General features: G+C 33.5%; 1 protein-coding gene across 1 annotated transcript in view; it reads right to left on the minus strand.

Moving 5' to 3' along the window:
* Positions 1–639: 639 nt before the first annotated feature.
* Positions 640–12,006, minus strand: part of cutlet (chromosome transmission fidelity protein 18 homolog) — a 32,384-nt gene continuing 21,017 nt past the window's right edge. The window contains exons 17-18 of the mRNA XM_085185956.1: positions 4,860–4,914; positions 640–895 (exon numbers count right to left, since the gene is read on the minus strand). Coding sequence (XP_085042082.1) covers positions 792–895; positions 4,860–4,914 — 159 coding nt within the window. The 3' untranslated portion in view covers positions 640–791. The remainder of the gene's footprint in view (positions 896–4,859; positions 4,915–12,006) is intronic.

A 12,006-nucleotide genomic window follows, 5' to 3' on the forward strand; every position in this document is an offset into this window, starting at 1 on the left:
GTTCAATTTATTGCATGTATATAGTTAAATGTTTGAATTTTTATTAGAGATAAATATCAAAGTTAATAAGTTTACTTTAGTAAATTCGTTCAACGGTTTACTTAATATTTTTTTTCTTTTATGTAAACCTAGTGTCGAGACACTCCACTCTCCACTTTAATTTATATGACATTCATATACATAAATATCATATAACTATTACTTTATAAAGGGGTGTACAGCAAAGTTTTTGAATTATTGCCAACTTGCTATTAGGAACATTAGCCATTGCTTTGTTTTGGTATCAGGTGTAATATACATTCAAAATACAAGTGCAGTAGTAATTATATACAGAAGAAAGATTTAAGAATGAACTTACAAAAATATTTCTATTTACTTTTATTAATATTCTTTTTTCTTAGCTTCACGCTGTACCCTGTATATAGCGAGCTAAGCAGAGGGAACCTAGTGTTAAGACACTCCGTTCCCCACTTTTCGCTTAATTTTCGAGGCATTGAGTATTGAGTCATCGCTGTGCTTTTTTACCTTAGTATCGAAGGGTAGAAATTAAAGAATTCAGAAGAGTTAGAATCAACCCACACTGCGCCACAGTTGTTCTCTCTTCTTCATATGAATTACAATAAAATAAAAACACCAACGATTTTTTAACTAATTTTATTTTTTTATTCACCACTAGTTGACCATCTAGTTGAAATATTGCTTGAAAGGCGCTTAAAACATTAATTATAAAAAAAGCATATTACAAAATAAATAATATGTACAATATATATAAAATTCTATACAATTAGAAATTAGAATAAATCGCGAACCCGCACGTTACGTCTCACAGCATTATTGAATCCTTCTCGATATTGGTAGAAAACACTGCTTGATGATATGACGTCAGTTACTGCGTCTACAAAAAAAAAAAAAAAATTACATAACGCCAGCGTTGTGTGGGAAAGGGGGAAGCGAAGTGTCTTAACACTAGGCTCTCTCTGCCTACCCTGCTACATGGGGGATACAGCGTGAAGAATAAGCTTCAACTTCTGTAACGGAAGAATGAATTATTTCTAATCTACTTGCTCCAGAAGACCCCCACTTTTCACGCTTTGTTTCCACGACAGAAAATGAACAACAGAGAGTCCCGACACTAGGTTTCCCCTGCCTACTGTACAGCTGCATACAGCGTGACTTTACCTACAAAAAATATATATAAATCACATCATGTACCTAAACCTATACACAAAAAGATATTAAACACAAAAGCATTGACATATAATCAACTTGTATAATTACTCGTGGGCGGCGTGTTTGCGCACGCTAATAGCCCGCATTGTGACGGCGCCCGCCTCCGCTACCGCCTCCGCCGCGCCTCGCGCTATACTCTACTGTAGGTACTGCACTGTACGAATATAGGGTGTTGTGTGGTCTTGTAGGGTTCTATAGTACCGTGTAGAGAAATGTGGGATTTGGCCGAAAGTAAGTGAAATTGTTGGGAATAATATTTAGGAGAGCTAACTTAGAGAGTATAATCAAATCATCATTATTAGCTATGAATTCATAATGAAAAAATATAGAAAGCTATAGTAATAATTAGTTGAGATCTATGCAGGGATCTATGCTTGTTTATGACGCATAAATATACAACATTGTTCAAAGGTAGAGAACAAGAAGTGGGAGTGGGAGGGAACGAAAGAAACTTAATGGGAACGGATACAGCGGGAAGATAAAAAAGTAGAGAACAAACTTATGTGAACAGATTTCTATCTTATTCTACCCAACAAGATACGAAACATGACAACAATCAAATAAAAAACAACAAAGCGACAAAAACAACATATCATACGGAACCCTCACACGAAGGTCAACTCGCAACTCTTAACCGACTCGCGTTAATAACCCAGCTTTTACATGAAAGAGGCGGTAACTAGTGTAGCATTTTAATTTAGCCGGGCTTTATGCGGGCGACGGTGAATTAGAGGCGGGGTGATGAGAAGATCGCTTTAATGACTCTCATTCATTCCGTTTTTGTTAATATAATGGTTTTAGATTACATTCATGGCATTTAATTTAACTTTTCGTGTGTATTTTGTTTTAAATGTTGTGCTTAGGTAGTTGCTGGTTTATTTTATAATGATTTGTGTTTTAATAATAATATTTAGAAATCAGGGTTTTGCAGGATTTTTTTTCAGCTTCACGCTGTTTCCCGCACTTGGCAGGTTAGGCAGAGGAAATTTGGAAACCTAGTGTTAGACACTCCACCGAATTCTGGTTTAAATAGAATATATTTTTTTAAATTTTGGTCTCTGTGTTTGTAGTCTAAACGAATATATTTATCCAATTAAACGATTCAAGATAATTTATAATTTCATAATTATATCTCTAATTGTGATTCACAAATATTTTATTGAAATAAAATTTATATATAAAAATTACGTACCTATAATATAATTATACAGTAAGCTATTATTATACGTACAAACTAAACTGCTACTAAATCAAAATTAGTAACCGTTGAAAAATCACAAAATTGTTTAAACATTGAACAATTACAATATCGAAATATTAACATTATTGGAAATATTAATTGGAAATTAATGATTCCAACTCAATCACAAGTGGAAAACCAATTTAACATAATATAAGCTTGAAATAATATCATTTGGCTAAAATCGAGTGAGGAGCACAATGGGGGCCAAGTCAAACACCGAGTCGATCTCGCTCACAATTGGTTTAGAGCGCTCATTACAACTTGCTCCTTGGATTTTCTACAAGACGATAATTATGTATTCTGGTGTGTGTTAACTTTTGGGGTTCGTAAATGTTAGTTTAGATTTTTGATGAAAATTTGTAGGATATTTATATTTTTTCGTATTTAGAGTATACGATAGTGTTAAGTCACTCTGTTCCTTACTTTTAGTAAAATTACCGAGACATTGCGTGTAAGTGTTGGAATTCAATACGTGCTTCTACCAGAACAACCGAAAATGAAAACAAATAATTTATCTGAATGGGAATCGAACCCACAAGCGTCGCACGTCTTAATGAAATCATGTGAAAAATGTTATTAGCAAAAAAATAGAAGTCAAAATATTTGTCAATATACTGCAATATTTAATTTTAAAACTAAACAGTACCGTAAGCATAACGAAATTCTTAAAATCTTTTCCTTATCCTCACTCTGATAGATCATGAAATTCACATTCTTTTGTCATTCAACAATTATAATCAAAATATAGCTACATATTGCAATATATAATATAATAATGTGATTACGAAAAACATATTTAAGAAAAAAAAATAAAAGCTACATATTTCGTAGCGGTGTCTACGAAAATTGTAGCATCGATTTATATTTATTAAAATATTATTTTTATCGTCAGTTTTAAGACAGACCGAGGCGCTGATTTGTGCCAAATATTTCGAATTTTAGTAAATTATTTTAGTAAACCCCACTAAACGAAATCAAGAAGGAATAAAAGATACCAAGAAATTATTACTGAATTATAAGTAACTTGCTATTTATAATAAAAAAATATTATTAATAAGAATTTCAAGTAATAAATAAACATTTAAAATGTTAAATATAGCATTTCCAGGACGATAGAACCAGCGACGCGGTTAAGTCGTGAATTATCGTTCCTCATCCTGACGTAGAGCTCGTAGCTAGCGTTGGTGTAAGATGAATTTTCGGTCTCTCCCATTACAAATCGCGTTGAGACCATTAAGCAGTCGAGTTAACGAGCTGAACAGACATTTGTGTTAAAGTGGAGGACATATTATGTATTTATATAAAGAAAAATAATATATTTTATATAACTTGAAAATGTTTCTTGTTTTATTATCGTAAACTTTTTGGTGCTCGTTGGAGGCTAAAAAAATATCTTCACACTGTACCCTGAATATATCAGGGTCCGCAGATAGTGTTAAAACACTCCATTCCACGCACCACCCAATTTTCGGTACATTGTGTGTTGTGCAATCCTATTGTTGTTGCCCTGTATGTTATATTTCTAATTTTCTCCACTCTCCCCGAATCCTAAACCAGAATTTGAGACTACTTAGTCTTTAATTCTCATTCTCAATTTAATTACAAATTATACTTCATTACTTAAAAAAAAAAATGTTTAACGAAACTACAAACTGTATATCCACAGCCTATCAACTAGAGTTAATAACAGTGTCTATTAAAACAGTATCCCAGACCAAATTATAGATATAATATCTAAAATATAAATGGTCGACAATCGGGCAGACGGGGATCAGGTGTTCGATTCCAGCGTTGACGGCGATGAATATTAACAACCCCTTCCCGGCGTAATTGAAAATAATAGGCCCACTTGTAACTTTATGTGATAATGGTATATTATACGCAATAACGCCGCGGCCATGTTGTACAGTGTCGTTACTTCGATGACGAGTAAAGAGATTAAAGGGAAATTGTTTGATATAGGCTCGGGTTTGTGGGTTTACTCGTTTGATTTTTTTTTCATATAAATTATTGATGATTATTTGAGAATATTTGGATATAAAATAATTTATTATTTTCTATTTATTTGCTGATTCAGTTAAAAAGATGTATTCAAATGTATTCGAATTCTTTATTTATCTTTGAACTGTAGTACTTATGATATGACATTTTATTTCTTGCATCCTATACAACGGCTCTGGTCAAAAAAATACGTCAAAGTATTTTTCTTATAATCAATTTTATAATTCAACGAAGGGAAACCAACAATCTGTTTCATTTTAAATATTTTAAGCTTGTTTTTTATCGATATATATTACTAAACATAGTTTAAAATATTGAAAATTTAGATATATTCTTATATAACTTTCGCTGAAAAGATAAAAAAACTAAAAAGACCAATACATACCTTGTTTCTGCACTTGAGCTACAGGAACAATACGCCCAAAGAAGTCCTTCTGCACCTGAAACAAAAAAACAACATTAGAAATTACAGCAAGTGTAAAAACTGCCTTTCAATACAACAGGCTTACTTCACCCTGGGAACCTCGTCGCGTCGTACAATTAAAAAACACATTTGCCTCTAAATTGCTACACTACGCCCGCGGCCACACATCGCAGCACCAATTAGAAATCACGTAGACGTTTCTCAGCTAAAACCACATCCCATTATAACCTCTATTACTTCACTATAAAGACTTTAATACTATGTATTATGCCACTATATAATGGTGTATTATAAAACCTCAATATAAGAACCAAAACAAAAGCACTCATAAAATATTTCAAAGAAATATGACATGTATATAAAATAGCTGAAAAGACTATTTTTGTTTGTTTCGTTTTGTTCTTTTCTTATGCAATGAGTAGTTTATGTAGGTAACGTAGAGTGTGCGCGAGACATCGTTAGTGCTGATTGTGGTAACGACGTTGTTACACCTGCGTTACGAGTGGAGCTCGGCGGCACTCGGCGTGCTACGTGTTAGTACGTGATGGAGATTTTAGATAATTAACGTTTGTGTTACGTAAAAATGTTAATATTATTTTAAAATTAAATTAGCTTTACGCTGTATCCCGCATACCGCAGGGCAGGCAAAGGGAACTTAGGGTTAAGACACTTCGTTTCCCATTCTTCGCTGAATTGTTCAATAAATTGAATGGCGGAACTCAACGCCGCGCTTTATACCTCAGCACATTATTAAAAACAAATCTAAATGACACTAAATATAATCAGTTTTATTCATAAGTTCCTATACATAACGATGTATCACAATATAGTGACAGAATAATAAAATAACCTGACTAATTAAAAATTGTTTTTTAACTCGAAATTAATAAAATTTTATCCAACGGCAGGGAAAATATGAAAATAACTAAAAAAATGTAATGAATGCAATTTCTCATAGCACAATTATTATTAATAAACAGAAATAGACCAAGAATTTAAACAATAAATTAAAAAAAAAACAAAATAATAAAAAAAAATCTCAATTACCAATACGTAATAAGAACAAATAAGATCGATCAGAAAACAATATCACAGCGGAGTCGCGGCAATAGAGAACCAATAACTTGTTTGTTATCTGAGTGAGATCGACAATAATATTGAAACGACGATACACATTCGTAAGTAGTAAGATATAGCGACAGTGTGATTTAAATACAAATATCTATATATATGAAGGTGGTTAAATGGGGAACGGAAGCGTCTTAGCATTAGGTTCCCAGGTCCTCTTTGCCTACCCTGCTATGTGTATATAGTATACTAGTAAATAAACTTTTCCGTTACTAAGTGACTGAGAGTTAATGCAGACGAAACTACTGGACTGAGAAAGTTGAAATTTGGCATATGCGTAGGTTAGGAATGTAGAGGAGAGAATTTCTTGAAATTCCTAGGGGAACTATACTAGCTATTCTATTTTACGGAAATTGTACAGAAATAAAAAAAAATAAGACGATACTTGGATTTGGATTCTCGTGTAAAAAAATAGCATTTTACAGTACATATTTAGCTTGCTTAGATATATATTTTTTATGTGAAGCTCAATGCTGTATCTGCATATATCATGGCAGAGAGAACATAGTGTCAAGACACTCCGTTCCCCATATTAACAAATCAACCATCGCTCGTGGCGTGAACCACAGTATAACTTCATTCCACGACAATATTCCCGATAACGGCGGCTGGCGGCGGCGTAAATCGCGACACACGGCCCTATAAACACAATTTGCCGCTCATAAAAGTTATCCGCGCGTTACGACGTATCTACGTAACGCCCTCGCAGGTGATTGGCTACAAGTGTATTGACAATATAGACGGGTTATGGGGGTTTTAGAATAATTGGGGTTTTTTACGTATTTTGGGATTGGTTAATAATTTGTGGTTTTTTATAATATGTTTTTAGAAAAATACAAAAAAAGACTAGCGCGTATGATCCATATTTTCATTCCTGTAGACCTGATTAATGTTAAAGTCGAAGTAAAGTTCTATATCTATTAACTGTACCTATTAGTTACCAGTATAGAGGAGTATAATTTCTTGTAGCTATAACAAACAATACCATAGATGAGAAAAAAACAATAAATCGAAATCGATTCCCATTTGGGGAAATGAAAATGTTAATATTATCAAGCTGGTGTTGAGAGAAAGTTCGGCGTTGAATTCCGCCATTCAACACACAATGCTATCAGAATTCAGCAGGAAATGGAGAACTCAGTGTCTTAACACTAGATTCCCTCTGCCTAATTTTCTGTGATCGGGATACAGCGCGAAGCTCAAAACTAAAAACAAATCAACTTAAACACATAATTCAAGAACAAAATCTTGCATCTCCGAAGTGTATTTCAGTAGTCAGTCAAGTCAGTCAACACATTTTCCGCGCGAGTTCAGGCGGAGGGTGCAAACAATACAATCACAGCCAATCTGCCGCGCAAATAGGAAAATAGAGTGCGCGCTGACGCAGGACCGGCCTGAGGCTGGCTTGTTTAAAATATTATTGTGGGAGGGAAGTTTACTAATTTACAACTTTAAATATATAAATAAGGGTGGTGGTGTCTCTAGAAATATGTATACAGGGTGGTATTTTCAGCACCACTTTAAATGAAACCACAGTTTTAACTACTCTATAAAAGCCTAATATAATTAGGAAAAAAATAATGCCCAAAAATGAAAAAGTTTTATGAAGATTATTTTATTTCACGTAATGTTTGTTATTTTTTGAATTTTGCGACTTTATGCTGCATATAGCTGAGTTGGTAGCTAGAATTTAGTGTTCAGACACTCCGTTACACACTCACCGCCTAATTTTCAAGACATTACGTGTTGATTGACGGACGTCAATGAACTTTATAATGATTCCAAAATAGTGCCAATAATTCATTCTCCCTGAGTGGAATTAAACCTACAACAATCGCATTTAAAATCGAAGGCTGTGTAACTCTGTGATTTTATAACCTGTGAAAAACTTATAAATTAATTACATACATTAAACATATTTATTTTGATTTTAATAGGTGTTTTGTACTGAAAATCTAATTAAACATAGAATGAATCACATAAGAAGAATATCAAACAAAACATATCTTATTAAAATTAATCTTAACTACAATATTCATAAGAAAAAAATAATCATTTGTCACCAAGTCCGCCCCAATCCAACTATCATTCTAGAAGCCCGATCGTATCGAATAGATGTTTTGTACTGAAAATCTAATTAAACATAGAATGAATCACATAAGAAGAATACCAAACAAAACATATCTTATTAGAATTAATTTTAACTACAATATTCATAAGAAAAAAATAATAATTTGTCACCAAGTCCGCCCCAACCCAACTATCATTCTAGAAGCCCGATCGTATCGTATACGAATCCTTTAGAAAGCCGCGCAATTTTCCGCCGGTCATTTTTCATTGTTTCCCAGATCCCGAGCCCGAGGGCACCAAAGATACTTACTCGTATATGCCAGTAAATACACAATACTTACGATATTGTGTTTACGAGACGCGCTAGGAGGTTATTTTCGAACTTTTTATAGGGAATGGAAGATAAATTGACAAACTGCGAAGGAGTTAAGGGGATTCGGGTGGTTTATATGTAAATTTGGTTCGGTTTTTTGTTGGGAACTAATATATTGGAGTTGCGTGACGATGTTTTTATTGTTATCTTTTTCTAAATTGTAATTGACTGGTTGATAACTTGATTTCAATTATATGGCATTCATAAAATCACAATTTAATCATAGTTTTGTAATAATAATAGTTTTAGTGTGAAAATTGTACATAAATTTTATCAAATTTAAATTGTATAATGTAAAAAGGCCAGAAGGAATCTAGACATCGAAACAGAGAATCAAAACACTGTTCGAGACATTGTGCGTTGAGTGACGTAACTCAACTAAGATATTTTATGAAAAATATTTTAATAACAGATATTTATATACCTACCAATATTTATTCCTTTTTCATATAAATATATCATGATTTCAATATTTCGTTAAGAAAACAATATAAAATAAACATTGTTTCAAAGACCAGTATCATTAGCTTTTCTAATAACTTTCCTTTGTCCCTCTCAATCCTATTGATACCGTTGAGTGGCCTCGTATTATTTCTTGTGGTGGAAGTAATAAAAACAAATAGTAATATATCGATAGCCAATAATCTTTTAGTTCGTAAACAATTCACAAAGGTCGAACGGTAAAAGTAAAATATTATGTAAGTAGTTAAATGGACTAGACGAGTCTAATAACGTTTTCTTTTATATACTACTAGAATCTAACGCGGTTTCCCTCGCTTAAATTTATTTTTATATTTTAGCAAAAGGATATTTTTTTGTATAGAAAGTATCTTATATCCTTTCTTAAATTAATTAGATATTATTTTTTTTAGCTACATGCCGTCCTGCACATAGCTGTGTAGGCAGATGGAAACATGAGAACCTAGTGTTATGATACTCCTTTCCCAATAAGACACTTCCGTTTTTCCGTACTTCCACTTTCCGACGAATTTTGGAAGCATTGGCTGAAATTCATAGTCGTGCTTGCTTCGTTACTAGAACAAGGAAATTAAATATTAAATATTATTATGAGTAGATCGATTCCACAACCATTTATAGATAACAAGTACAAATAACTTAACATAAGCAATCGCATAGAAAATTATAATATCTTAGAAATAATAACAATATTACTTAAAACGTAATGCAATTTACCACCTTTCCCGAGACACGAACGCTTTCAAAAAAATTACTTCAGTTAAAAACGATTTCTTAGTCAAGTTAAAATTGATAACCGATACTCCCCAAAGGCGGTGGCGGATGATCGATGCTCGTCGATGGAATTAAATATTACGTTGAATTTGACAAAGTTGGTAAAGTGGGCTTTATGTTGTAACAGAATCTTGTATCTTTTATCTATAGTAATATTATATTACTTAGGAGTTTGTTTGGTTGAGGGCGCTAATCTCAAGAACTGCTTCAAATTGAAAATCTTATATACATATATAAAACTCCTAGTTATTGCCATTTGATTGAGGGCGAAGTCAAGGGTAAAACGAATGCATTTACAAAAGACTAAAGGCACCCTTATATTTTCTCTGATTTCATTTCTATATTTGATTGACAAAGTCTCAACCTTAAAATGCCAATTTATGAGTTATTAAATTTATGAGTTTCATAATTTGATATTATAAATAACATTTATACTATATAAATACTATATAAAAAACATAGAAAAGAGAGTATAGGGCTGCATGCGTTCCCCGCTTATCAGACAGGGTAGGCAGAGAAAAATTTATGTTAAGACAGTCCATTCCGCAGTAACCTTCCGAAATGAAAATAACTTAAATATAATAATCACTCCCACAAATGGGGACCAAACCCACATCAATCGTTCACAATCAAACGAACACCCACTGCGCCATGACGCGTCAACTACAAATTTGTATTGCAATAATTACAAAACCACCATTGAAAAAGGGTGTTTTGTTTATAACCCAACCTTTACCGGGGTTCAAACACCACTGTTTGCCCTAATCAGATAGGCATGCAATATGCCACATGTTTGATAATAGCCGCTACGCAACTGTTACATTTTTAACTATGTCTTTGAAAATCAGATAACCCTACCGCGTTACAGCCTCTGGCTACTTACATTGAAACGTCCCTTCTGTGGTCATACGCTTTATTATATTTTTTTTAAACCTTTTTTTTATATACTAACGCCACCGCATTTACAGATTTAGCAGTTTTAAGTGCAGATTAGGTTATTTTTTTTTAAGATTAAGCATACTTTACCAATACCAAGGTATTCTGTATATTGCCGAGGTATTGTATAGAATACCTAAATTACAAAGTTGGCCGGTAACATATGTAAAGACATTGTTTTCAGCATTGAATTGAAAACAGCTCCATAAAAATACATTTAAAAAAATCTATTTAGGTAATATGTAAATGCCTCAATCAATTTCCATACAAAATAATGAAGAATTGTTTCCGTAAGGCCGTATTATTATTTAAATTTTAAAAATTATACTCTTGCGGTCATAATGATTTTAAATTACTTTTATTTTCCTACCAGTGGTAGCACAAAACGTGACGCTACTTTCCGCTACTTATTGTGTGTTGAGCGGCGGAATTAAACGCCGCGCTTTGCCTCGTTACCAGAGCGAGAAAATAAAAATATCATATATTTCGTTTCCTCGAGTGGCAATCGAACCCACAACCTGTCAAAATTACAATCACACACTTGTGCCCCTACGCCACGACCAGACCAGGCCTCCGAAAATGAAATGAAAATTTAGGTGACCGAAATTCATTCACGAGTAATCACCCATCAAAACAAACACACACTCTTCCATTCTGTGTGTCTAATTGGCGAAAGTGACAAATGTACAAACGTATAAAGCCAATAAAAGGGGTTTATTATCCAGAACCCGCTGGTGAATATTTGCGTTACGCTCGTTTAGCGGGAACCGTTTCCGAACGGAGAGCCGTCATGGCGCCACATCGGTGTAATATTGTATAATATTTATGAATTGGTAAGCTAATTGTTTTTTTATCCTTACGTTAAAGCAAGGTAGGCAGAAGTGTTAAAACACTTCCGTTCTCCGCTTTTCGCCGAATTCGGGAGTAGTAAAAAGTATCTAATTCTCTATTTTAATTATAATAAAAATAACTATGCCTAGGCCATGGTCTCGCCGGAGCAAAAGGGTGTTTGGGATTGGATCAGGGGAATAAATTATTACTTATTAATATTTTCTTCCAAGTGGGAAACAGAGTGTCTTAACATTATCCCTCTGCCTATCCTGCTACATACGAGATACAGCGTGAAGCATTTTTTTTAATTATACCAATATCTATATTCGTAACACCAACGACCACTTGGCCAAAGCCCCAGGCGTCGCACATGGCATGGCATCACAATTTGAAAATTACACGCGTGTTTAAACTACCGCCGCATTGTTCGAGCCTATTTGAATTCGTTACGTAATATCGTACTGGGTTTAGACAAGATTATTTACAATAATAGGGGGGAACGGAAAGAGGACTAATCCT

The sequence above is a fragment of the Heliconius melpomene genome, chromosome 5 (genome assembly GCF_056956725.1).
Source record: "Heliconius melpomene rosina isolate 202511_hmr_F chromosome 5, ASM5695672v1, whole genome shotgun sequence".
Classification (NCBI taxonomy): Eukaryota; Metazoa; Arthropoda; class Insecta; order Lepidoptera; family Nymphalidae; genus Heliconius; species Heliconius melpomene.